This window comes from Mesoplodon densirostris, chromosome 8, assembly GCF_025265405.1.
Source record: "Mesoplodon densirostris isolate mMesDen1 chromosome 8, mMesDen1 primary haplotype, whole genome shotgun sequence".
Classification (NCBI taxonomy): domain Eukaryota; kingdom Metazoa; phylum Chordata; class Mammalia; order Artiodactyla; family Ziphiidae; genus Mesoplodon; species Mesoplodon densirostris.
The window spans coordinates 29,575,766-29,601,677 of NC_082668.1; the positions used below are offsets into that span (position 1 = coordinate 29,575,766).

A 25,912-nucleotide genomic window follows, 5' to 3' on the forward strand; every position below is an offset into this window, starting at 1 on the left:
TTAAGATTCAGTCAGAGGATGCTAACACTGCCCTCCTCTGCAACATACACATACTTCCGTTTCATGTGGGCACAAAACAGACCCTTGTGTGAAACGTGTGGCCTGAGCATGAGGCAAAGCAGTATTGGGTGGTTACTGCCTGAGGTTGGTTGGCCATGGCAATGAAGACAAAATAAGTGGTAGAAGGCCCTACAGCCAAGGAGGCCAAGAGGACCCTAGGTGATACAGAGGTGTCTAATAGACATCTCGGACTCAATATGTCCAAAACTGAACTGTTTTCCCCCCTCACATCTGCACCTGCAGTCTTTCCCATCTTAATTGCTGAGGTTAGAAATCTTGGAATGATTCTTAATGCCTTCCTTTCTCTCACATCCCACATCTATTCCTTTAGGAAATCTTATTGGCTGTACCTTCAAAATATATCCAAAAAACTGACTACTTACCACCTCCACTGCAAGTGAGCTGGATGTATAATACTTTCATCTCTTACCTAGATTACTGCAATTGCTTCTTAAGAACTTCCCCTACTTCTTCCGTTGCCGTACACCACCACTCTTCTGCCTTAGCACCTGGGGGCTGTTTCAGTGCTTAAAATGCTCTTTTTCCAAATATCAAGAGAGCTAGCTCCCTCACCTCCTTCAGGTCTTGGCTGAAATGTCACTTTCTCACTGAGGCCTTGACAATAGTATTTACAATTACAATTTGACACCCACCTCAATCACCCCTATTTTTTCTTATGGCACTTATTACCTTCAAATATACTGTCTGTTTTACTACTTTTTTTTTAAATAAATTAATTTATTTTTTGGCTACGATGGGTCTTCGTTGCTGCACGCGGGCTTTCTCTAGTTGCAGTGAGTGGGGGGCTACACTTCGTTGTGGTGCGCGGGCTTCTGATTGCAGTGGCTTCTCTTGTTGCGGAGCACGGGCTCTAGGTGCGTAGGCTTCAGTAGTTGTGTCACGTGGGCTCAGTAGTTGTGGCTCACAGGCTTAGTTGCTCTGCGGCATGTGGGATCTTCCTGGACCAGGCCTCGAACCCGTGTCCCCTGCATTGGCAGGCGGATTCTTAACCACTGAGCCACCAGGGAAGCCCTGTTTTACTACTATTTATGTTTATTGTTGACTGGCTCCCTTGCTAAAATACACGTTCTAAAAAGCATTATCTTTGTTTTGTTCACTGATGGATCTCAAACACTTGGAACCATGCCCTGACATATAATAGGTGCTCAATATATGTTTGTTGAATGAATTCCCAACTTGCCTGTGTTCAGGTGGTTCATACTGTTCAGATTTATTTTCTTGGTTGCTTTTGTAATAAGCAGGAATATAATAGTTTTCCTTCTTATTTGGTAAGATTTCCTATAATCTCGATGTAACAGTTGTCAATAAGAATTCCTGGAAACAGTTGAAATCCCAAACACCCCTCGATCTATAACAGCAAAAAAAAAAAAAAAAAAAAAAAAAGAATGACCCAAATGTCCCCATACTAAACAGTTAACTATTTAATTCAACTTTTGTCCCTTATATGTACTCATACCTCTTTTAACATTACATGGGAACTATTCATTTGTTTGTCTGCATCCTTTATTGAACCATGAGCTCCCTAAAGGCAAAGTTGTGTTTTGTTGAACTTGCATCCCTAGTAACTGACATGTAATAGGTGCTCAGTAATGTTTCTTGAATGAAAGAAAGAATGAATGGTTAGAGTTTTTCCAGCACTGGTCAAGGGAGCAGTACCCTGCCCAGGTGATTCAAACATCTGATCTACTTAGCAGTTCTTCCCCTGTAGTGTAGATGGATGCTTGAGAGTCTTCATAATTGCAAAGAGCGCAAGGTGGGGCTGTTGTCAGCACGGATGAAATAATCCTGTGACTTTAATTGTACTTTGCAGATAGTTTTCCAACAGAGAGGAGAAAGCTCTGATCTGTTACATCTATTTCTGTTCTGTTTACCAGTTATAGTTCCCTATGTAAATTAATATGTTGCTTCTTAAAATTAATCTTCAACACAGCAACAACAAAACTCTCCATTTCTACTTTCTCCTCTAGCTACTGTCCCTTTTTTTTTTTTTTTTTTTTGCTCTCTTTACAGTAAGTATCTCTGGAAGAGTTATATATTTACTGTCCCAATTCCTTTTCCCTCATTTTCTGTTAAATCCACTCCAGCTAGCTCTTGCCCTCAGCATTCCTCCAAAACTGCTCTCCACATTTCTTAATCCAATGGCCTGTTCTCAGTGGTCTCACTTAGCAGCACTTGACGCAGTTGATCACAACCTCCTCCCCGTAACACTTTCTTCACTTGTTACACCTGTTTCTTCAGTGTTACAGGGCACTTCACTCTCCTGATTTTCATCATGCACTCCTGGTCATTGTTCTCCATCTCCTTTGCTCACTGACCTCTCAATATTGGAGTGTCCCAGGTCTCTGTCCTTGGACCTCTTCTGTTACTATACTCTCTGTCCCTCAGTGTCTCGTTCATTCTGACGGCATTGGATATGATAAATATGCTCACAACTCCCTAGTCTCAGATTCAGCCTTGTATATCCAAGAAACTCCGCATCTCTACTTGGGTATTTAATAGACCTCTCCATTTTATTAAACCCAAAACCAAACTCCTGATCTCTGCTCCCCTCAAAAACCTTCTCTGCCTACAACCTTCTCTATCTCAGTTAATGGCACCTCCATCATTCCCATTGCTGAGGGCGACTCAGCATCTCTTTTACACCCCACATCCAATCTATCATCAAATCCTGTTGTTATCTCTTCAAAATATGTGACCGCTCGTCCCATCTCCACTGATACCACCTTGGTCCAAGCCGCTGTTACCTTTGATTAGGATTCTATGTCAGCCACCCTTAACCTTCATTCTTTTCTCAGCCCAGCAGCCGGAGTGATCCTTTTAAACTTTAAAGCTGACCACACCATGATTCTGTTCAAAACTATCCAGTAGCTCCCCATCTCACTCAGAAAAAGCTGTGATTCTTACAGTTAGGCCTACAAGACCCCATTTCCTCTCTGATTTTACTTTCTGCTCTTCCTCCCCTACCTTTCTCTGCTCAGAGGCCTGTTGACCATCTTGCTGTTCCTCAAACACTTTGGACCCACTCCCCTCAGGAACTTTGCATTTGCTGTTCTCTCTGCTCGGGATGCTCTTTCCAGGCGTTTCCATGTCCTCCTCATCTCCTCAGGTCTTTGCTCAAACGTCCCCATTTCTGTGAGGCCTTCCCTTACTACCCTGATGAACACTGTTCACCCTACACCCCACCTCTCTCTTTGATCTTTTGCTCTCTCTATCTCCTTTTGCTACTTAATTTTTCTCCATAGCACCTGTCACTTTCTGGTATGTTATATACTTAGCTCATTTATTGTGTTTGCAGGTACTTTTGTCTCTTTTTTCACTGCTATATTCTTAACACCTAGAACAGTGTCTTGTACATAGCTGGCACTCAAATGTTTGTTGCGTGAATGAAGTTGAAATTCTGGACTTAATCTCCCGGCATTGGTTTGTGTAAACAGGTCTCTCTCAGTTTGATCATCTCTGTATGCATCTATAAATATTGTTTGTGCATTGCAGCCTGAATCATGGTGGGTCCACCAGAGTATTGCCTTCTTGTGGGGCCTGATTTCATCATGGCCACGCTCTCTGCCATCTCTGTCTCAGTTCCATAGGACTTGAAAGAGATGAAGACCTCTTTGAAGCTTTCTGATCTTCCCATGTCTCAGAGTCAGAACTGATGGGGAAGATTCTGGTTGCTTCTTATTTCTATTCTGAGGACCAGGTGGTTAGCTACTAGTACTGCTGCATTCTTGTCTTCCTTGTGACTGAAAGCAGTGCCATGTAAACAAAGTCAGATGGCCTCTTATCCTCCTGGAAATGTACAAAAGGCCAGTGGTTGGCAAATAAAACTGGTAGCAGCAACAAGTGAAGATTTATTGAGTTCTTACTTTGTGCCGGGCACTGTTTTAAACACTTTTGATTTATTAACTAACTTAATCCCCATAATAACTCAATGAGGAAAATATTAATATTAGGAACATTTTATAGATGAGTAAGCTGAAGCATGGAGGGGTGATGAAATAAACATCTCCAAGGTCTTAGAGCTAGCAAGCAGCAGAGTCAGAATGTGAACCCAGACAGGCAGCCTGGCTCCAGAGCCTGCACTCTCAGCCACTGTGCTCCACTGCCTGGTTGTAGAATGAAAAGTGGGAGAGGGAATTTGCTTTGAGAAGAAAGCAAATTGTAATTCCATCGATGTGAGTCTGTCATTCTGAAAGCATCATTGTAACGCAAGCACTTTCTTCTCATGTCAGTTCTATCGCCATTTTCATGCATGACACAAGAATTAGGCTAAAAAGCTTCCACATACCTTGTCACTCTTCCTAGGCGAACGAGTAGGCTCCTTGAAACACTCTGCCTAGCCACCCCTTTTCATTTTTGCTTCACTAATTCCTAGTCTTTAGCTGAGCTCTGAAGGGCGTGTCATGAACTCTGAGTACCCTACCTAACTCCCTACCCCAAACCAACACTCTAGTCTGATTTAGGTGCCTGAATTCCATGTTTTTGTTTCTATAAAAGCACCCATCACACTTGGGACTTCCCTGGCAGTCCAGTGGTTAAGACTCCGTGCTTCCACTGCACGGGGCAAGGGTTCAATCCCTGGTCAGGGAACTAAGATCCTGCATGCGACATGGCATGGCCAAAAGAAAAAAAAATGTAACAAATAAATCTGGAGGAAAAAAATTTTTTAAAAAGTACCTATCACACTACTTGTCATTATTTGTTCAATTGTCTAGTTCCCTGCTAGACTGTAACTTCGGTGAGGGCAGAGATTGCATCTGCCTTATTCACTGCTATATCCTTAATACCTAGCATGGCGTTTGGCACGTTGGAGGAGTTCAATAAAATGTTTTTTTTAATGAATAAAAGTGATATTTCCATAGAATATCTGCAATCACACCCATGCATTAAGGTGAATTTTCTTATGGCCAGACTAGTCCATCTTTTTAGAAATGCGAAAGATAATTTTCTTTCAGTCTGCCTTCCAGCTGTTGGGTTTTTATGTTATCATTTCTTATGCCATAATGCTAGTTTTCAATTAATGACTCTTTCTGCTTCAGATTCAACTAACATTCAACTGTAATGTAGCAGATGTCTCTCTGAGGTCTTTCATATATGTCTGCTAATTTAAATTAAGACAATTTCTTTGGGTTTCAGCTTCTTCAGATACACAACCAAGATACCCGATTGACTTGTGCAAGATCAGACTGTAAGTTTGAGAATTGGAGTTTGAATTTAGAACTTCCAATTCTAAATTTAGCTTTCTTTTTTTCATATGTGATGTTGCCTTTCTGTTCCTATCTCTGATTCTTATCTACTAGTCTTTGGCTAGCACCCATATTACTGAGCGACAAGCATATTTCATAATCTTATAAGCACCTCCTTCAAAACAATTTTCCCCACTCCTTTGTTCTGTTTTGCAATTTTATTTATTTTCTTCCCATTTCCACTCTGCCAAATTCTCTCCCAAACAGTGGCACTCAGGGTTTGTGAAAACATTTCTGGGGCCTGTCCTAATCTCATGTATGGATTAAGGGCTTTAGTGATATTTGGTTATTTCTATTATTATTCCTATACTATTATTATTATCTATTTGAGAAAAAGATATGAGAAGAATCCCAGGAATTGGAAACAGGACACAGGGCTCCTGATCAAACAAGGTGATTGATTGAACACATACTTTTTGCTTTGCTTATTCCTGGCACCCCACAGTAAAGGAGGAAGCAAAGTGTAAACCCTTATGATAGATAGAATAATGGTCTTCTCATAAATACTCATGTATTAGTTCCTGGAACCTATGAATGTGTTATCTTGAAAAAAGGGACTTTGCAGGCATAATTAAGTTAAGGATTTTGAGCTGCGAAGATTATCCTGGATTATGTGAATGGGCCCAATGTAATCACAAAGCTGCTTATAAAGGAAAGAGGGAGACAGGAGAGTTAGAGAGAGAGAGAGAGAGAAATTGGAAGATGCTCAGCTGCTGGCTTTGATGATAGAGGATGGGATCACTAGCCAAGAAATGCAGACATCTTGTAGGAGCTAGAAAAGACAAAGAAACAGATTCTCCCTTAGAGTTTCCTCGAGGAATGCAGCCTGGCCAACACCTTGACTTTAGCCCACTGAGACTGATTTTGGACTTCAGATCTCCAGAACTATAAGATAATAAATTTGTGTTTTTTTAAGACAGCAGGTTTATGACAATTTGTTACAGTAGCAATAAGATATTTATACAAGCCCTCAAGGACAAAAAGAACAGAAAAGCAGACAATAGCAGTTGAGAGAATTCAGCACGTGCTTAGAAGACAGGATGGATGGAGGAAGGGTAGCTGACTTGGCAGAGGGAGAGAAGCTGATACCTAAGTGCCTGCAGAAGAGATACAGGTGAGAAGGAAGCCAATTTGCCTGACAGAAATCCGGAAGGGTTCAGGAATTAGAGGCCATGCCTGCTTTATCCCATTTGCAGAGCCTGGGAAAAGAGTACAGAGAGAGGCCTACAGAACATTTGTCCAAATATTTAAAAGTTATAAATCCAGCGAACAAACTGCTAACTAAAATATATTCAATCCTTCTATCTTGAGAAATGTGGAGAAAGGGCCTCCATTTGGGGGTACTCCTGTGAATTTAAGGAAATTGTTCCACATGAGAGAGATAAACCAACTAACCACCAAACAGAAAGTCTGATAGGTGTGAATGTATCGAGATGAGATTTAAACAAGTAGTAGAGAATTTTGAGTTGGTGGTATGCACTTAGGAAACTAAGTAAACGAAGAGAACAATACAATTATTAACTCCAGGGAAAACAAAAGGTTTGGCAGGAGAGGAAAAGTAATCACAGTTATCATATGGCTCAAATCTTAACTAGAATACAAGGTCCCAATAATGTAAATACTCATTACTAATCTAATTAAAGTTATGATATATAGTGAAAGGAGCATTATGTGGTGGGCCTGCAGAGAAGGAGGAGAATCAATCCTCATTTCCGTAGTGAAAATCAGTAAGTAATGCCTACAACAGAAATATCAAGTTACCACAATTAAAACGTGTGTAGGGCTTCCCTGGTGGCGCAGTGGTTGAGAGTCCGCCTGCCGATGCAGGGGACGCAGGTTCATGCCCTGGTCCGGGAAGATCCCACATGCCGTGGAGCGGCTGGGCCCGTGAGCCATGGCCGCTGAGCCTGCGCGTCTGGAGCCTGTGCTCGGCAATGGGAGAGGCCACAACAGTGAGAGGCCCGCATACCGCAAAACAAACAAACAAACAAACAAAAAAAGTGTGTAGAGATGTGGAGGTCAATTCCAAAGAATTAGCTAAAAAAATTCACAGTGGTTATCTCTGGGGAAGGGTAAATATTCATTGAGAGAGCTTTGACTCTGCAAACTTCGAGCATGTATAACTTTGATACAACTAAGTTCTTATTTAAAGATGATCTTAAGGGGGATAAATATTGAAGATTCTTTCCTAGATTTGAAAAACATGAGAATTAAGACTGAAAAAGATATTCAAATCTTTTGAAAAAGGCTCATATCGGAGCACACGACCACAACCTATTAAAAGCCTCTGGCAGGGGATGAAGGTACATACAAAGGACTAGAAATAAAAACAACAGTGGTCTTCTCAACAGCTTCATTGGAAACTAGAAGACAATGTCTTAATGCTTTGTGATTCTGTGGGAAAATTATTTCAAATTCAGTATTCTATTATTTTCAGACATATTAGATCTTTCTTGTCATGAACACTTTCTCAGGAAACTACTAGAAGATATGCATTACCAAAATGAGGTAGTAAAACCAAAAAAAGAAGATCTAGGAATCAAGAGTGTTGTCTGTCAGCTTAGGCTATGATGCAGTAACAAACAATACCAAACTCTCCATGGCTTACAATATAGGTTTATTTCTTTTCATCCAATGTGTCCATCGTGTAGTTCTGCTCCTTGTCACCTTCATAATGGGACCCAGCCTGACGGAGCATCCTTTATCTGGGAAATTGCTAGTCTTGTGTCAGAGGGAAAAGAGATGATAGATCTCTTAAGCTTCCACCTTGGAATGTCACATGTCATTGGCCAAACAAGTCACATGGTCACTTCTGAGTTTAACAAGGCAAAAATGTAAAATCCTTCCATAGGATGGAACCTCACAAGTCATAACCAAGCCTGACATCAATGGGGCACATATTGATATAATCGACCCTAAGGCAGGAGCTGCAAATATTTCAAACAGTAGTGCAGTCTTTCTCAAAGGGAACCCCTGCATAGAAGGAGGCAGAGGGAATACCCAGGTCAGCAGCTGTGAGAAGAAGAGAGCCCCAGGAGGAAGGTCAGACTGGGGGGAGGGGAGATTGGCATTAACAGCTTTTCTGACAGGTTTGATTGTTAGATAGCTGCCACTCTGAGAAGGCACTGGAAGTCAGAGGTGGGGTGGGAGACTGCTGTTTTCTCATCGGCTTTTTTTGTATGAAGTGAGATCTAAAGAAATATGTAATATAATAACTTAATATAAATTTGAATTATTTTTTAAATGGATAGAAATTTAGCTTTACTTTGATGTGTTTGTGTGTGCTTCTGTGATGTATATGTGTCCTGTGTTTGTAGATATGTGTGTGATTAGGATGGTCCTTTTCAGACTGCAGTTGGGAATAGTTTGTTACCCGTCTGCCACAAGGTGAGTATAGAAGTTGAGAATAAGCATTTATGAACTTTAATAGCAATTCGGCAGAGTATTTTGTGTCTGCTGAAATCAATCATACAAAACTTGGGAGCTCATGTTTTGTATATTTTGCTTTTTTTAAGTTTACTTTTCTAGTAACTCATTTCTATTGTAATTTACAAAAGTTTGCAGTAGATTGGAATTTTTAAAATTTGGTCCTTCACCACAGATAGTTTTAGAAGCGCTGATTTAGAGTATAAAGGGAAGGATTGAGGATGAATATATATGAGAATTACTGTGCTAGAACAATCCGCAAATGACCAATGCCACATTTTCTGACCATCCTTCCTCCACAATTATAAATATGAGAATGTTATGTAGAAAGAACAGAAGCATATTGAGGTCAGCATTTGCTGTCCTTCTACAATAAAGTTGATTATGATATTTTCCTCATCCTTCATCTTACTCTCTCAATAAAGCACCTGGAAAGAAACCAGAGAAAACAGTGATATTTTCCAAGAAGCCATGGGAAACAGCATTAGTAACCCTGAGAAGGTGGAGACATTTGACTTTCTAAGGATAACTGCTTTCTTTTTTGCAGTCCTATCCAAATTCTGCAGTTTTGACTGCAGTACTCTCATACTAGTGTTAATAGTCAAATATCTAAGGCATTAGTAATAATAACATAAAAAGATAGGGTTTCTCTTGCCTTTTTAACTGTCTTACTAGGTTCTTAGGTCCTTTCCCTTCAGGCTTTATGCCTTTGCTACCTGATGCTTATTCAAAGAGAGCAAGGAAAACATCCACACTAAATGTCTTTTGGGGCTTAAAAACTGATGCTTACTGTGCTGAAGTAAAATAAAATTTATCATAGGATGTACTTCAGAAGTACCAGAGCACATTTCTTCTCCAGAAGAGTAACATTTCTTTCAATACATGGATAAAAAGAATGAAGTGGTCATTAATTCTATCAATCTTAATGCTGATGTTCACCTTGATAAAACTTTTCTGATCTCTGTGTTAGTTGTGGTTCAGTCATGTATGTTGCCTTGGTGACACTGGAAAACAACACAGCTGATTCATACCCTAACAGGAATTGCTACTCCTAACTCAGGTACAGGATACAGGGGTTCAAACCACACTCTAAGAAGCATCCCATCTCTGCATAGTGAAAGGCTATCGGGGGTTAGCTTGTGAGGTAGGAGTTACTGTATCTCCTAAGACTGCATCAAGGTATCTGATTTGTGTGTTCAGATACTTAATGAGTGGTTCTCAAGTTTTCTATCTTTCTCACACACAGTACATTTCCATCAATAGCATCCAAAGACGGAGTGGGGGAAGGGACACTGTCTATTTTCAAAAGTTCCTCCCAGCTAGACTTTTACCCCCCTCCTTCTGCAAGGAATTTAGAAAGAAGTTACTTGTTTGAATACGTAAGGATGGTGGGGAAGGAGAGAATAAATCTTTTCATCTGTATACATCCCAAGGCTGCAGATGAGAATAAGAACCCTTAAAAATCTCAGTGTCCCTTGTTTGTGTAGACAGTTCTTAGCAAAGAATCTAGTCCTGTCAGCTAAATTCTTATATTTTAGTATTTGACACACTTTTTTTAAGGGACCTGTCAAAAATGACAGTGATTTGGTATATGTTTCTGTAAACTGCATTAACTACAGTGTTACTTCTTCCCAGGAAATATCTTCTTGCCAACTGAATTTAGAGGATGCACTTGCTCATGCCTCCTTGCACAAGCAGATTTTATATCATTAGGGTCTTGCATTTGTAGATCAGGAAGAAAAACTTTGTTTCATCCTAATCCATTGGTTTGAGCAGATACTGTCACAGTTCTGAGATCCTCTTAAGAGATCCCTTAGTACATGTAGTCTCAAACTATGAATGAGGGTTATAAACATCAGTGAAATGGAGTTGAATTTACTAGAATTTGGTGTGCTTACAGCCCTGGTTCTTATTTTAGATTCACAGCGTCTCCCTAACTAGACTGATCCTTTTCCAGGATGGACTACATCCCTTTTCCCCCCACTCCCTACCCTCCAGTACAGTTACCCTGTGTAGATTCATATAATGAATCTGCAAATGTTATTGTTTAATATATTATTGTCTAATACTCTGTAAATGTCACTAAGATCTATTCTATGGTACATTGCTAAATGGTTTTTGTAACTGTGGCTTTTGAGCCCAACCAGTAGAATGCTTTTGTAATTGTGTGTCAGAGTTTCTTGTATTTTTTCTGGGAAGCCGGAACTGAATCATTTTCAGGACTTTTATATAACCTAGTCTGTCATCTTTAGTCCAAGGTTAAACAAACAGCGTATGCTCTTGTGGCCTACGCGATACAAGGTATGACAGAGCTATAATCAAAACACTCCCTGAGTGGCTCACTGCAGCCCAGGAATGTTTATTGGAATTACCCGTAATACAGCGTGAAGCCGAAGGAGTTGAGAAAACACCCTCTCTTTCTTTCTGTTAGGGCTTGCCCTAAGTTGTGGCTTCACTGTCAGAGCTTGCTGCACACACAGAGGGAGAGCACCTGGCACGTGAAAGGAAGTCAGTCACCCATTCATGTACTGTCCTCCCCGGTAGACTGTAAGTGCCTCAAGCCCAGGGACAAAGCTTTACTCATCCCTTTAGCCCTGCACCTCCTTCTAGGCCTGTTTTTTGACCTGATCAGAGGGAACCAAACAAAACCCAAAACACAAAACCCAGGACAGAAAAGACTGGAATTAGAGGTCTATGTGTAGCTGAGAGAGCAGCCACGCTTGGGGTAACATATGGAGCATGTGTGGAAGACCCATGCTAAAGATTTCATTCTTAAAATTCTTAAAGGTGAGGGATTATTAAATAAGAGGCCGATAATTCTTTTTGCAAGGGGAAAAAAACAGCAAAGCACAAAGATCATATGAGACATACAGAAGACACGTAAGTTTTCTTCACTATTTTGAGCTTTCTCTTAAACGGGGTGAAATTGGTAGCTACTTCATAGGATTGTTGTGAGAGTGAAATAAACATTTCCATGTATAGCACTCAGCACTGTCGCTGGCTCATTGTGGCAAGTAAATATTAGTTATTTTTATCATAATATTTCATTGTATCCAATTAAAAGATATTTTTTGTGTCACTAAGAAAAACACTGCCCATTAAACTATTACATGGTGATTTCTTTCTTTCTTTTTTTTTTTTGCGGTACGTGGGCCTCTCACTGTTGTGGCCTCTCCCGTTGCTGAGCACAGGCTCCGGATGCGCAGGCTCAGCGGCCATGGCTCATGGGCCCAGCCGCTCCGCGGCATGTGGGATCCTCCCGGACCGAGGCACGAACCCGTATCCCCTGCATCGGCAGGCGGACTCTCAACCACTGCGCCACCAGGGAGGCCCGTACATGGTGATTTCTTATCACCAAAATTATTTTCTATTTCTTGAAAATTTAGGTCTATCTAGATGGATTTTTCAAATAATATTTTATTCTCAGGTCATACATGAAAAGGTAAATGTAAACAAATTATTTGAGGTATTTCTAGAACTTTTTCGTGTTCAGAGCCTAATTCTTCAGAATCACTTTAAGACTCGGAGACATTAATTTCTGTATTTTTCCTCCCAGTGTTGTCTGTGATATCAAGTATTGGGAATTTGAAATGGAGCACTTCTAAAATGTGCCCCTCTTCTGAATCCCAGATTTTCTTTCAAACCACTGACACCCACTCTTCTTGTGCTTATTCCGTCTTACCAGAAAGTGTCAACAGCACATTTTCAGATAACAACCAAATTCATATTCTTTCATGAATTCCATGGAAGCATGGTCTTCCCACATTAGCTCATGGTACCTCCATTGTAGTAGTTGCTCAGGACAAAATTCCTGGAGTCATCTTTGGCTCTCCTCTGTTTGTTATGCCCTACATCTATTTCACCATGACGCTAAATCCAAACTCTGGCTCTCATCTACCCCTCTCTACATTACTTCTCTGGCCTGGGGCATCATCCTCTCTCACTTATAATTACCCCCTAATAGGTTTTTCTGCTTCTGTCTTGGCTCCACTACAATTTTATTCTCCACATAATGGCCTGAATGAATCTTGCAAAAATAAGTCAGATCATGTCTCTCCACTACTCAAAACCCAGCAATAGCTCACCATTTCACATAGAGTAAAAGCCAGTGTTTGTAATGGCCCCCAAACCCCCATGATTGATGCTCCCTGCTTCACTTCTCTCTTCCCCTCCTACTCCCTTTTGGGTCATTTTGCTCCAGACTCACTGGCCTCCAGGCTTTTTCTCAAACTCACCAAGCATATAGCTAGCTGCCTGAGGGTGTTTGCTCTAATTCTTTCCCCTACCTGGAAGCCTCCTCTTTTGGGATCTACAGAGTTAATTCCCTCACTTCCTTTGAGTCTTCGCTCAAATCTCCTGTTCTCACAGAAGCCTGCCTTGCCACCCTAATTAATACTATAACCTGAACCTTCCTCTGTACCCTAGTCCACCCCAGACCCCTTAACCCACTCCATGTTTTCTTTTTCCATAGCACTTATCATTATAACATCCTATAAAATTTACTTAGGTATTATAGTTTATTTATCATCTATTTTTCCTCACAAGGGTAGGCAACTTTGATTTGTTCACTGATGTTTCCCAGGTGCTCAGAATGGTACCTCATCTGCATTCATTCAATACTTGTTGAATTTTACTGAATGGTGATAAATCCTATTACTGAGGTCCATGCAAGGTGCCATGGCCCACAGTGAGCAGGCTAAAACTTTGTGAAGGACCTAATGCCTCAGCTGAACTTTTAAGGATAAATACAGTGAGGCAGCTAAAGGAATCATGAGAAGCAATGAAGTTACAGATGCAAAATACTCCTTTAGGTATTGTTTCAGGTGGATATTTAGATTGGACTCTACCTGTTGATTACAGTTCCGGGCATGAAAGTCAATCCCCATAGGTAATACATTTTGCAAAAAAATTTCAACAAAGCTTATTTTCATCTCGGTGTGCCACGTTATCATAGTGAGCATGGATAACATTTCATGGTCAGACTGCATGGGTCAGGAATTAGATCAGTCGAGGTGCCAAATCTTTGTTTTGATCAACAGAGTAACCAGTAATGAAAATGTTGAGATTCTTCTAATCAAAATAGTAGTTAAGGAAGTTTACAGTCTTTAGAAAGGAATGCAATGACAGAGATTTTTCTCATTTGAGGTGTTCTTTCAGCATAGACCAGGGATTGTCCTCAGAGATAGAGCCTTATCTATTTTGGTACATGGGATAAGATACAAATTCACTCTCAATCAGCTTTGTAATTTCTGATGTATGACTTATGTGTTCTTAAAAATTTATGCCAGCTAGTGGCTTCATATTTAAATAATTATTCTTGATAATTAGATGTCAAGCTCAGTTGTTTCTAGCTGTTGGAGGAGTATATGTGCTGTCAACATGTAAATATAACACATTTTAGAATTGTGCATGCTTTAAAATGTTTGCTTGTGCCCTTTAAATTTCAGTAGACAGATAGAAATCTCTTTCTGCCTTCCTAATTTTGACTCTTTTCATAGAATCACCTAAGCTCAGTCTCTGGGTGGCACACACTAATCAATACGCATTATTTGAATGACTGAATCAAATATATTTTGATCCAGAAGAAACATATACTCTAAGCCTTAGGGACTTGGGGAAACTTAACTTAATGTACTCTTTTGTATCTGTAAAATAGGGCTCATCATACTTCCCATCTGAGTCTTCATGAGAACTAATACACGTAATAAGAGTTAATATATGTAAGTCTTTGGCATATTTCTTTTATTAATAGACTTTATTTTTTAGAACAGTTTAGATGTACAGAAGTGAGCAGATAGTACAGAGAATACATACCTACATCTCCTCCCCTCACCCCATCCCAAGCCTGGTTTCCCTGTTATTAACATCTTACATTAATGTGGTATATTTGTTACAATTATTGAGCCAATACTGACATCTTATTATTAATTAAAGTCTGTAGTTTATTCAGATTTCCTTAGTCTCTACCTAGTGTCCTTTTCTGTTCCAGGATCCCATCTAGGATACTAGGTCACATTTACTGGTCGTGTCTTCTTATGTTCCCTGTGACAGTTTCTCAGACTTTCCTGTTTTTGATGATTTTGACAGGTTTTAGGAGTACTGGTCAGGTATATTGTAGGACGCTCCTCTATTGGAATTTGTCTTTGGTGCATTTTAAGGTATGTAAAAGTGTTAGTTATTGTTATTGTTGCTTCATATTTAGATTACATTGTGGAACAGAGGTAGGATGTGGTGGGGAGATAGTTTTGCTGGACGTAAAAGAAAGATTATTTGAGGCTTGGTCATTTTATCAGTGCTTAAAGACTCTCTGGAAAACATGTGGTTTTCCTACATCCATCCTTTCATCTGTCCATTTGATTCAGTAAATATTCACCAAGTCCCTGTTGTGAGGGTAGAAGTGTGTTGGATGCTGGGGATTCAATGATGAACAAAGAAAAACTGCCCTCAGGGAGCTTCTAGTCAAATAAGGAGACAGCTCATAGGCAACTAAAAAATTGAACAATCTAAAGAATAACTTGTGACAAGTGAAGAAAAAATATTCTTATATTAAAGCATATCTCAACTGGTGAGGGGAAGGGGGACTACTTTATTCGAATTATATATTAGTTAGGAGCAGATTTAACTGTGAGGGGCAGAAAACTTTAAAAACAGAAGCTTAAGATAGGAATTTCTCTCTCATGTTCAGGAAGTCAGGGAATCAGTCTAGAACTAATGTGGCAGCTCCATAGTATCAGGGTCCTGGCCTCCTTCCATATTGTTTCTCTGCTGTGCATGGATTCATTTCCCAGGATCACCTCATGATCTAAGACATTCTCCAGGGCTCCAGCCATCATATCTGAATTCCAACTAGCATGGAGGTGAAAGAGGCAGAGAAGGGAACACCCAGTTTCCCATTTCTGCTTACCTTTTGCTGGTCAGAACTTAGTCGTGGCCTTACCTAGCCTCCTTACCTAGTCTTTATCCAGGTGGCCAGGTATACCAGTTAAGCATCAGAAGTGTTATTGCCATAGAACAGTGGTTCTCAAACTTCAGCATGCATCAGACTCAACCTGTAAGACTTGTTGAAATACAGCTTGCTGGGCCCCACCCCCAGAGTTTCTCTTTCAGAAGGAGGCCAAGAATCTGCATTTCTAACAAGTTCTCATGTGTTGTTGCTACTGCTGCTCCAGGACCACACTTTGAGGGCCACTGCTGTAGAAGAAGGGGAGCATGGATATTGGGAGAGTGGTCTCTGATTCGGAGCATAATTTGGACTTTGATCATTTACATTTTTGTATTGAGACAGATTATGCTTTCTGAGGCCAAGTGTTTCATCTCTGGTGTACCAAATCTGGGTAGCTGTACACAATTCAGTCATTTTTGTATAAGGTCAGTATTTTGGTTATCTACTGGTAGGTAACAAATTACCCCAAAACACAGTAGCTTAAAGCAGAAATTTGCTTATGATTCTATAGACCTGCAATTTGAGCAGGACTCAGTGGAAAAGGCTTGCCTCTGCTCTACATGTGTTGGCTGGTCATGACTCAGGCTGGAGGGTGCAACATGGCCTCCCTCACATGTCTGGGGATGGCTGTCAGCTGGGCACCATGGGGCTCCTCTAAGAGACTCTGTCTAGTGGTACAGCTTGGACTTCCTTACATGGAGGCTTGGGGCTCCACGAGGATGCCTAGAAATCACACTGAGTCCCTTCTGCCAAATTCTGTGAGTCAAGCAAGTCACAAAGCCAGCCCAGATTCAAAGAGAGAGGAAATAGACTCCACTTATGGATGGAAGGAGTAGCAGAGTCACATTGAAAAAGAGCATGCAGTTGAGGGGAATTATTGTGTCTGTCTCTAGCAATAGTCTACTGTAGTCAGGACTGAGAATGTCGATATTACAGCAGGAATCCCTAACAATTGTAAATATGGACATAGACCTGTCAACCATTGTGTTTTACCCCTACTAGGACCAGAGTATAATGTGGATAAAACACTTCCAAAATATTTTTGTGCACTGGTAGAAAAGAAGTATGACAAGATTAAACAGGAGTTTAGAAAGGATTTTTTGGTTATTGAAAACACTTTACCATACCTTTATTGATCTAAAAGTTCACACACGAGGAAGAGAGCACAAGTTGGAAATAAATTCACAAATATTTTTCTGCTGGCCTTTAGACCCATGGCTCTTTTTAAAAAAATTTTTTTTCTTAAATATTGAATTTATTTTTATACAGCAGGTTCTTATTAGTTTTCTATTTTATACATATTAGTGTATATATGTCAATCCCAATCATCACCCCCCCACACACTTTCCCCCCTCGGTATCCATACATTTGTCCTCTACATCTGTATCTCTATTTCTGCCCTGCAAACCAGTTCATCTGTACCATTTTTCTAGGTTCCACATATATGTGTTAATATATGATATTTGTTTTTCTCTTTCTGACTTACTTCACTCTGTATGATAGTCTCTATGTCCATCCACGTCTCTACAAATGACCCAATTTCATTCCTTTTAATGGCTGAGTACTATTCCATTGTATGTATGTACCACATCTTCTTTATCCATTCGTCTGTCGATGGGCATTTAGGTTGCTTCCATGTCCTGGCTATTGTAAGTAGTGCTGCAATGAACACTGGGGTGCCTGTGTCTTTTTGAATTACGGTTTTCTCTGGGTATATGCCCAGCAGTGGGATTGCTGGGTCCATGGCTATTTTGACTGAAAGTAGTGATCTCAACTTTTGAAAGTCAGTATCTTAAAAATAATGTTCTCATACCTGTGTAACAGGAATTCATACTCTAAAAGAGGTCAAGTTTATAGTATATTTATATGTAGTATCATTTAGGACATGGGTAAGAGACATTCCTCCCCCTGTGAAATCTCTACAAGTTCCTGAAATTTTCCAAAGAGTGATTTCATTATTTGTTCCAAGCATTGCTCATTTTCACTGGATTCTTACATAGCAGATACTTCTGGGAAGGGGAGGATAGGAAGTCAGTAGCACTGTACTATGAATAATTTAGAGGAACACTCTTCTCAGAGAATTCTGAGAGTCCTGGATGCCTTTGGAGGAAGGGGTTGCTGAAGCAGGAGCTAGGTGACATGGGGAAGGGAAGGATGAAGAATGGTAAGATGGGGTACTGAGCCACACGCCTGCGGCTGAGGTGGCATGCACTGGGCTTCTGTGATGTTAAAACAACTGATTCCATACCAGCTCTTTATTTAGAGAGAACATTTTGTTCCTATAATGTGATATTCATGCACTATTTGTGTTTTTTTCCCTAAACACTTCTCCACACAGAATATTTCTTTACCCTGAAAATAACTCCAGCTGCCTGCACTGAGGTCCTTCTCTTATAATAACTTTTAGCTGTTGTGCTTTTCCTTCGGAACGAGGTATCTGTTCCAGCCCTTCCTTCTCACCCTATTTTCCCAGGTCGGAGAGACGGCCTTGGCATTCTGTTGGACCTCTGAAGCTGCCAGTCCCCTGTGGGAAAAGTCCAGCTTGGGCGGAGACCATGCTGTTTGTTTGCCAGGTGTTGAATTGACCGCAGGGCGGAGCTGCCCTGCAGCCTGTGTTTTCCTTGTTTGGATAGCAAGCTTATTTACTTCTGATTTTCTTAAGGGTCTTTCATTTTAACCTTTGCCTTTACCCAGTGAAAACTAAATTCAGCTCAGAAGCCCTGATGAGTTACATTCTAGGGAGCTGCTTTTGTTTGAGGAGCTAATATAGTGCGGGGCTGTGATTTTATTATTCCCACAGAAGGCAAGAGCCTGTTCTGTGGTTCAGATGAAAAGCTCTGTGACTAACAGGATTCTTTCTTCCTTTTCTTCTTTTTTTGGGTTACATTTCTCCCATTAGCTGCCAGGTCCTTTTGCGACACTTCTGGCTGAAGTGATTTATCACGTAGAGAGAGTGAAGGAGAAGTGGGAACTGTCTGGTTGCCTTTCACCCCTGACAGCGGGGCTTCTACTCCTGCCATCAGGGCAGGCCATCAGCCTGCCAGTGAGGTGGTGTGAGCTGAGGAAAGGAGACGTGACTCAGAGCTATTGCAGCTCTGGAGAAGTCCCTGGATGCAGGGCAGTGAGCCAGTGGGTGCCGTCTGCCTCCTGGTTTTCCCTCCTAAAGCCAAAGGCTCTTGAAAGCCACGACTTAGTTTGTCAGCTAAACTAGAGATGGGGGTGCTTCTGCGGTAGTCCTGGGGATCTACTCAGTATGGATTTTACAGTTAGCCAGAGCCTGTTGTAAGCTGGAACTAGAGCTGACCAGGCATTTTGCCTCTCTTAAGCCTCTGCAAAGGCTTCCTTCCCCACACCCCAGCTGGTTGGCAGGATCCCAGGGGATACCCACAGGCTGTTGAAGGCGTCTCGATGTTGGAGTATCCCATTTTGCACTCCGAAGTCACTGTTTTCTCCCCAACCACTTCATAGAGACAAGTACTTCTCTTTTTTTTGGAAAATATGTGACAGTTTGACACATCCAATTAGTAGCTTAGTGTCATGACAGTAGCTGAAGAACCATGTGATAAAAGCATCTCTAGTCTTGACAGCTTGCAGAGGTCCACCTGAAAAACAGGTGAGCCATGGGCAAGAAATGTATTGGAGGGAAGTGCTAATTTGCTAACAAGGTAGACCAACAAGATGTCAACAAGTAGAGAACGAAAATACAATCTCTGGTATCCTCTTGGAGAAATCTCTGCTGATGAGTCCTCCACCTTCCAGCCGTTGTGCATGGGCTCCATCCAGTGCCTAGAACTGCCCCAGTTTCTGAGCCGGTCCTGAGAAGTTGGAACTATAGCAGTGTACTATAAAAGTGTTACCCGGAAAAGAGAAACCATGCTGAGTATTTGAATTGGGGGAATGTAATGCAGGTAACTGTTTATACAGGAGATGGAAGAGCTGAGAAGCCGAACAATGGATGGTGAGATAACTCAAAGAATGACAACAGCAGGAAGCCACTGATACTTCTGAACTGGAACTCAACAGGGAAGAAGTGCTTTTTTACCAAAGTGCAGGAGGCACGAGGGTCATCTGGTAGAAAACCGCTGTGGGACTGTCTGGTGGGAGTTGGAGCCACAGAGGAGATGCCAGAGACACTGCCCTATACAGAGAGGGAGGGGGAGAAATACCCTGGGAAACATGGCTCGCCAAGGGTCAATCTCCTGGAATCCAGAGCAGAGCAGCAGAGGGTGAGGGCTAGCCCGGGCAGGGAGTCCCATGTGGATGTGTGGGGAAGGGAGTTCAGAATCAAGTCTTGCTGCGTGTGGACCTTGTGTCCTCAGCGCCAGGGATGACCCCTGGCTGCCTTGAAATCTACCAGTAGCACCACCTCCTGTCATAAAATAGTCTGGTAGAGTGTAATGGTTAGGATGTACAGTAGAGTTCTTGCTACGAATGTGGGGCATATGAATGTACGCATTTTTTCAAAACTCAGTGAACTGTAATCTTTAAGTTATACCTCAATAAAATATAAAAATACAGAAAGAGTATTAGGCTCTGGAGCCATACTGTCTATTTGCTACTAACTAGCTCTTATGGACTGAATTGTGTCCTTCCCCCACTCTCCCCCCACCCCCAAATTCATTGTTGAAGCCCTGTATTTGGAGATGGGGCCTCTAAGAAGGTAATTAAGGTTAAATGAAGTCATAGGGTGGGGCCCTCACCTGATAGGACTGTGTCTTCATAAGATGAGGAAGATAAACCAGAGATCTCTCTCTCGGCGTGTGTACCGAAATTAAAGGCCATGTGAGGACACAGCAGGAAGGCAACAATCTGCAAGCCAGGAAAAGAGGCTTCACCAGAAATCAACCTTGCCAGCACCTTGATCTTGGACTTTGAGACTCCAGAAGGCTGAGAAAATAAATTTCTGTTCTTAACATCACCCAGTCTCTGGTATTCTGTTACAACAGCCCAAGCTGACTAATACACTAGCTGTGCAACTTTGAGTAAATCACTAATATTCTGTCCACCTTAATTTCTTCATCTCAAAAATGGAGATGGTAAAAGTTCTCCTTCACAAGGTACTTGGAAGAATTAAGTGAAATAAGAGTTTAAAGCACTTAGCATGCAGTAAGTATGCGTATGTAGCTCTTACTATTCACACCCCTGGATTTCTGCCTCAGTATCCCTCCCTGGAATTCCCGGTCTCATCTGTCATCAGCTGCTGCCTCCCAACCCCCTAGCCTACACGGGATCTTGCTGGTCCTCTCCCTGTGTTCTGCTCCTGGCATCCTTCAGCCACCACTTGGGGCCCTGCTGGCATCATTCACCTGCGTTTCTCTTTGCTCTCAGCGCTCCACTTGCTGACACCATCTCCACTCTGCGAATGTCGTGTCCCCGTGCTTTTCTGCTTTGGTCCATCTACCAAGTGGCTCATGTGGCTGAGCCAGCTGTATCCCTTTCCCACGACCCCATCCCCTCTGGTCCTGGCTCCATCCCATCAGCCTGTGTGCTTAGGTTGGCCCAGCATACTTCCCATCTTCCTTAGCGCTCCAGGCTATTTACATTGACTCTTGAAGCTGTGGCTGCTCTAGATTTTTCTGTCTAGAAATGCATTCGGCAGGGTAAATGGATGAGCTTGCTTTGAAGCTGCATTTGCATAGCAAGCACACCTTTATGTTTGTTGGTAACAGATTGTGGGCTTATTGGGTTGGATTTTAGGAAAAATAATGGAAACTATATGTTTGGGAGGGTAGGGGCCATGGTCACAGGCCGACTGGATACAACTTCCCAGCATTAGTTCTTCACTCAGCACTTATTACTGCTTTTATTCGGGCCTTGGGATTTGTGGTTGTCTGACTGAGGTTTGTTTGGTGGTTTGTAAGCAGTGGTTCTCAGGTTTGTGATGACTCGTGTATTAGTTTTCAACTGCCACACACCTCAATCTCAACAGCATCAGACAATACACACATTATCTCAGACTTTCTGCAGTTTTTAGTCTTTTAAAAGTACAAAAATGATACAAGCTGGTTATAACAAGTTTAAACATTAAGAAGTTTATAAAGTAAAAATGATATGTATGTCCTTCTTACCCCTCTCTATTCCACTTCTCCCCAGAAATAATTGCTGGTAGCCATTCAGTACATGCATTCATATTTTTCCATGCTTAGGTGAACATACACTTATACACACATACCCACATTTTTTTGTAAAACGAGTAAGCTCACAGTTAAATTAGGCAGGACTTTTGTTTGCAAGTGATAGAAACTCTATATCAAATATTTTAGGCAAAAAGAGGAATTCACTGGCAGAAGACTCTAAACCACAGGACACACTCCCTCTGTCTTTGTCTCTGCTTCTCTCAGACCAGAATTCTCTACTAGCTGGAGCTCTCATTACCAACCTCCCCTGGCTTCTCCACACAGAGAGCTCATCCCTCTGCCTTCACCTCTAAGTAAAATACTCCCAAGAAGTACTTTGCCTGCAAATAACAGAAAACCGAACTATCAGCAACTTAATAGGGGCTCATTCTTTTCATGGAACAAGATGTCTAGAGGTAGATGGTTCTGTAGCCCAATGGTGCCATGGTTCTGTGTCAGTTTCTCGCATTCTCTTGGTCTTCCCCTCATGGTTGCAAAATGGGTGCAGCAGCTCAATGCATCATTTTTTCCCTTGACAGTGTCTTTTTTTTTTAACCTGACTTCTCTCAGAAGAAAAGCCTGAGAGACGAAGGCTGTGTGCAGGGATTTGGGCGATGCTTGCGGGGAGCAGGAGAAAGGACGGGGTGAAGCAGGGACGGAGGGGCAGCTAATGTAAGGGCACCCTACTGAGTGGGGCAGTGCTGCGAGTGAGCTAGTGCTAGATCCTGCCGGCCTTACGAAACATATCTCAGGACTGGGGGACCAAAGAGAGAAGCATTTTCCTATTGGTGTAGAAACTAAACAGTACGTTAATGAGCATATTTTCCAATCAGTGTATGTATATGTGGTATACACAGTTCATAGCTCATAGTATTTTGCTATACAGATGAGCCACCCTTTGCATTTTCTCCTATTAATGCACATTTAAGTTGCAGCCCTGCTTTTTTATCAAGTTGCCATAAGCACTGAAAGGGGCATGGCTTTTCCTTTTTTTTTTTTTTCTTTTTTCCAATCCCAGGACTGAGGAAATTTTATCCCATTTCAAGGTTTTGGCACCTTGAAAAAATACAGCAATATTTCATCTTGCCGAAACACAACTATTTCAGACTAACCTATTCAGAATAAAAATAGAAAAGAGGTAAAAATAGCTCTAAGTAGCCAAGTAGATGTCAAACAGTCACAAAATCCAATGGAATGGGCAGTGCTGTGTGTAGTGTCACTCTGGTTTTGTCTTAAATCTCAACACATTTCACTTGTAAGGGCTTTACTGGGAGCCTATTTAACCTTTTACTTACAATTCTAACCAGTGTGGTATCCTAGTTACTATTTCCACAGCAAACGAGAAAGGGAAGGAAGCTGCTAAGGAAGCCACACTGACAAACTCAAAATCAAAAAGTGACCACTGACAAGCAACAGAGGAGGCAAAAAACACCAAATAACAATAAGGAAAAAAAACCTTTAAAAAATGTCCTAAACATGTAGAAGAATATTGTGTTCTATCTACTCTATGGGACAGTAAATGGACTGAGGTTCACAGCCAAAAAGAATTGTTAAAATTGCATTCAGACTGCTTTTTACAAGGCAAGAGAATGAATAATTTATTTTATGCTGTTATATTCTTTCACACAGTATTGACTCAGTATGATTATTCTTTATGTGTAATATATTTTAGAGAGATTTCCCAATAAGGTTTAAAATGATGAAAAAAGTTGATTCTAAAACCTCTGGGGAGAGGATGTGGAGAAAAGGGAACCCTCTTGCACTGTTGGTGGGAATGTAAACTGACACAGCCACTATGGAGAAGAGTATGGAGTTTCCTCAAAAAACTAAAAATAGAACTACCATACGATGCAGCAATCCCACTACTGGGCATATACCCTGAGAAAACCATAATTCAAAAAGAGTCATGTACCACAATGTTCATTGCAGCACTGTTTACAATAGCCAGGACATGGAAGCAACCTAAGTGTCCATCGACAGATGAATGGATAATGAAGATGTGGCACATATATACAATGGAATATTACTCAGCCATAAAAAGAAACGAAATTGAGTTATTTGTAGTGAGGTGGATGGACCTAGAGTCTGTCATACAGAGTGAAGTAAGTCAGAAAGAGAAAAATTAGGGTTTCCCTGGTGGCGCAGTGGTTGAGAGTCCGCCTGCCGATGCAGGGGACGCGGGTTCATGCCCCGGTCCGGGAGGATCCCACATGCCGCGGAGTGGCTGGGCCCGTGGGCCATGGCCGCTGAGCCTGTGCGTCCGGAGCCTGTGCTCTGCAATGGGAGAGGCCACAGCAGTGGGAGGCCCGCGTACCGCAAAAAAGAGAAAAATTAATACCGTATGCTAACGCATATATATGGAATCTAAAAACAAAAAAATGGTCAAGAAGAACCTAGAGGCAGGACAGGAATAAAGATGCAGACATAGAGAATGGACTTGAGGACATGGGGAGGGGGAGGGTAAGCTGTGACAAAGTGAGAGAGTGGCATGGACATATATACACTACCAAATGTAAAATAGATAGCTAGTGGGAAGCAGCCACATAGCACAGGGAGATCAGCTCCGTGCTTTGTGACTACCTAGAGGGGTGGGATAGGGTGAGAGGGAGGGAGACGCAAGCGGGAAGAGATATGGGGATATATGTATATGTATAACTGATTCACTTTGTTATACAGCAGAAACTAACACACCATTGTAAAGCAATTATACCCCAATAAAGATGTTTAAAAAAATAAAATAAAACCTCTGGGGGAATTGCACTCTCCAAACAACCATTTTCCATGGAGTTTTAGCCAAGAAATTTCTTCCAGCAAACCAGTTGGGCAGCCAGAGGAAATGATTTCTCCACCTCTCTGCACAAGGGGGCGATGTGCACCAGCCTTTGCCTCTAATTCAGGCCGGCGGTGCTCTGTCTCCAGAGTGCACTTGCACGGTCACCATCCATCCTGCACTGTGACGGATTAAGCTGGGTAGGCAAATATTAAAAGAGTTTTATCCATCCTCCTAGAACTTTTCCAGAAATGTTAGAGGTGAGCTGGAATGGAGGGGGCAAGAAAAGAATCCTTTACCAGGAAAAAAGGCATTTGGGAACTTTTTCTACAAAAGTTAAATAACTAGCAAACATGTCATTTATTTCTTGTTTAGTTTGTGTAATTAGTAAACAGTAGTATCCTAGCTGCGGCATCAGCCACCCAAGCCATTACTCTGTGTGTGTGTGTGTGTGTGTGTGTGTGTGTGTGTACGCGTGCTTGGAATTAACTAATAGTATTGAATAGAGTTTTTTTTTTTGCTTTGTTCCAGATTCTTATAGTTTAATGCACTAATTCTTATATATTTCTAATCTTATTGCTGTTCTTAATGTTACCACTCCATTTTGTTTATTCCTTGTCATTTCTTCCTCTATTCTTCCTTTTTCTGTTTTTTGGGTCTTACATGCTTTGTTAGAGAGAATAGTGCCCCCCCTGCCCCCGCACCAAAAGAAGTGCATGTCTGAATTCACAGAACCTATGAATATGTTATGTTACATGGCAAGGGGAATTAAGGTTGTAGGTGGAATTAAAGTTGCTAATCAGCTGACTTTAAGGAGATTATCCTGGATTATCTGGTAGGCCAAAAGTAATCACAAGAATCCTTAAATGGGCAAGGCAGAGGCAAAAAATTTAGAAAAAGAGAAATGGCATTGTGAGAAAGACCTGCCGTTGATGGCTTTGAAAATGGAAGGGAGTCACGAGCTAAGGAAGGTGGCAGCCTCTAGAATCTGGAAAAGGCAAGAAAATGGATTCTCTCCTAGAGCCTCCAGAAAGGAATGCAGCCCTTCCAAAACCTTGGTTAGCCCAGTGAGACCCATTTTGAACTTCTGACTTCTAGAACTCTTTTTTTTTTTTAAGGCTATTTATTCTTTTTTTTTAAGACCATACTTCATTCAGATTTCTTTTGCTTTTTTTAAAAATTATTTATTTATTTATTTATGGCTGTGTTGGGTCTTCGTTTCTGTGCGAGGGCTTTCTCTAGTTGCGGCAAGTGGGGGCCACTCCTCATTGCGGTGCGCGGGCCTCTCATTATCGCGGCCTCTCTTGTTGCGGAGCACAGGCTCCAGACGCGC

At 41.5% G+C, this 25,912-nt stretch overlaps 1 protein-coding gene across 23 annotated transcripts in view; it reads left to right on the forward strand.

Annotated features, from left to right (window-relative positions):
• The window catches only part of LOC132495108 (uncharacterized), a 310,462-nt gene that overhangs the window by 4,067 nt on the left and 280,483 nt on the right, over positions 1-25,912 (forward strand). For 20 of the 23 annotated variants that reach the window (XR_009533211.1, XR_009533205.1, XR_009533207.1 and 17 more), the window contains exon 2: positions 5,215-5,266. Coding sequence is in view for 6 of the 23 variants with exons in the window: in XM_060106716.1 (XP_059962699.1) it covers positions 5,215-5,266 (52 nt within the window). In the remaining 17 variants the exon portion in view is untranslated. Of the gene's footprint in view, positions 1-5,214; positions 5,267-18,592; positions 19,596-19,617; positions 20,599-25,912 lie in introns of those variants that run through there. The other 3 variants (XR_009533212.1, XR_009533214.1, XR_009533213.1) reach the window with 2 other exon arrangements.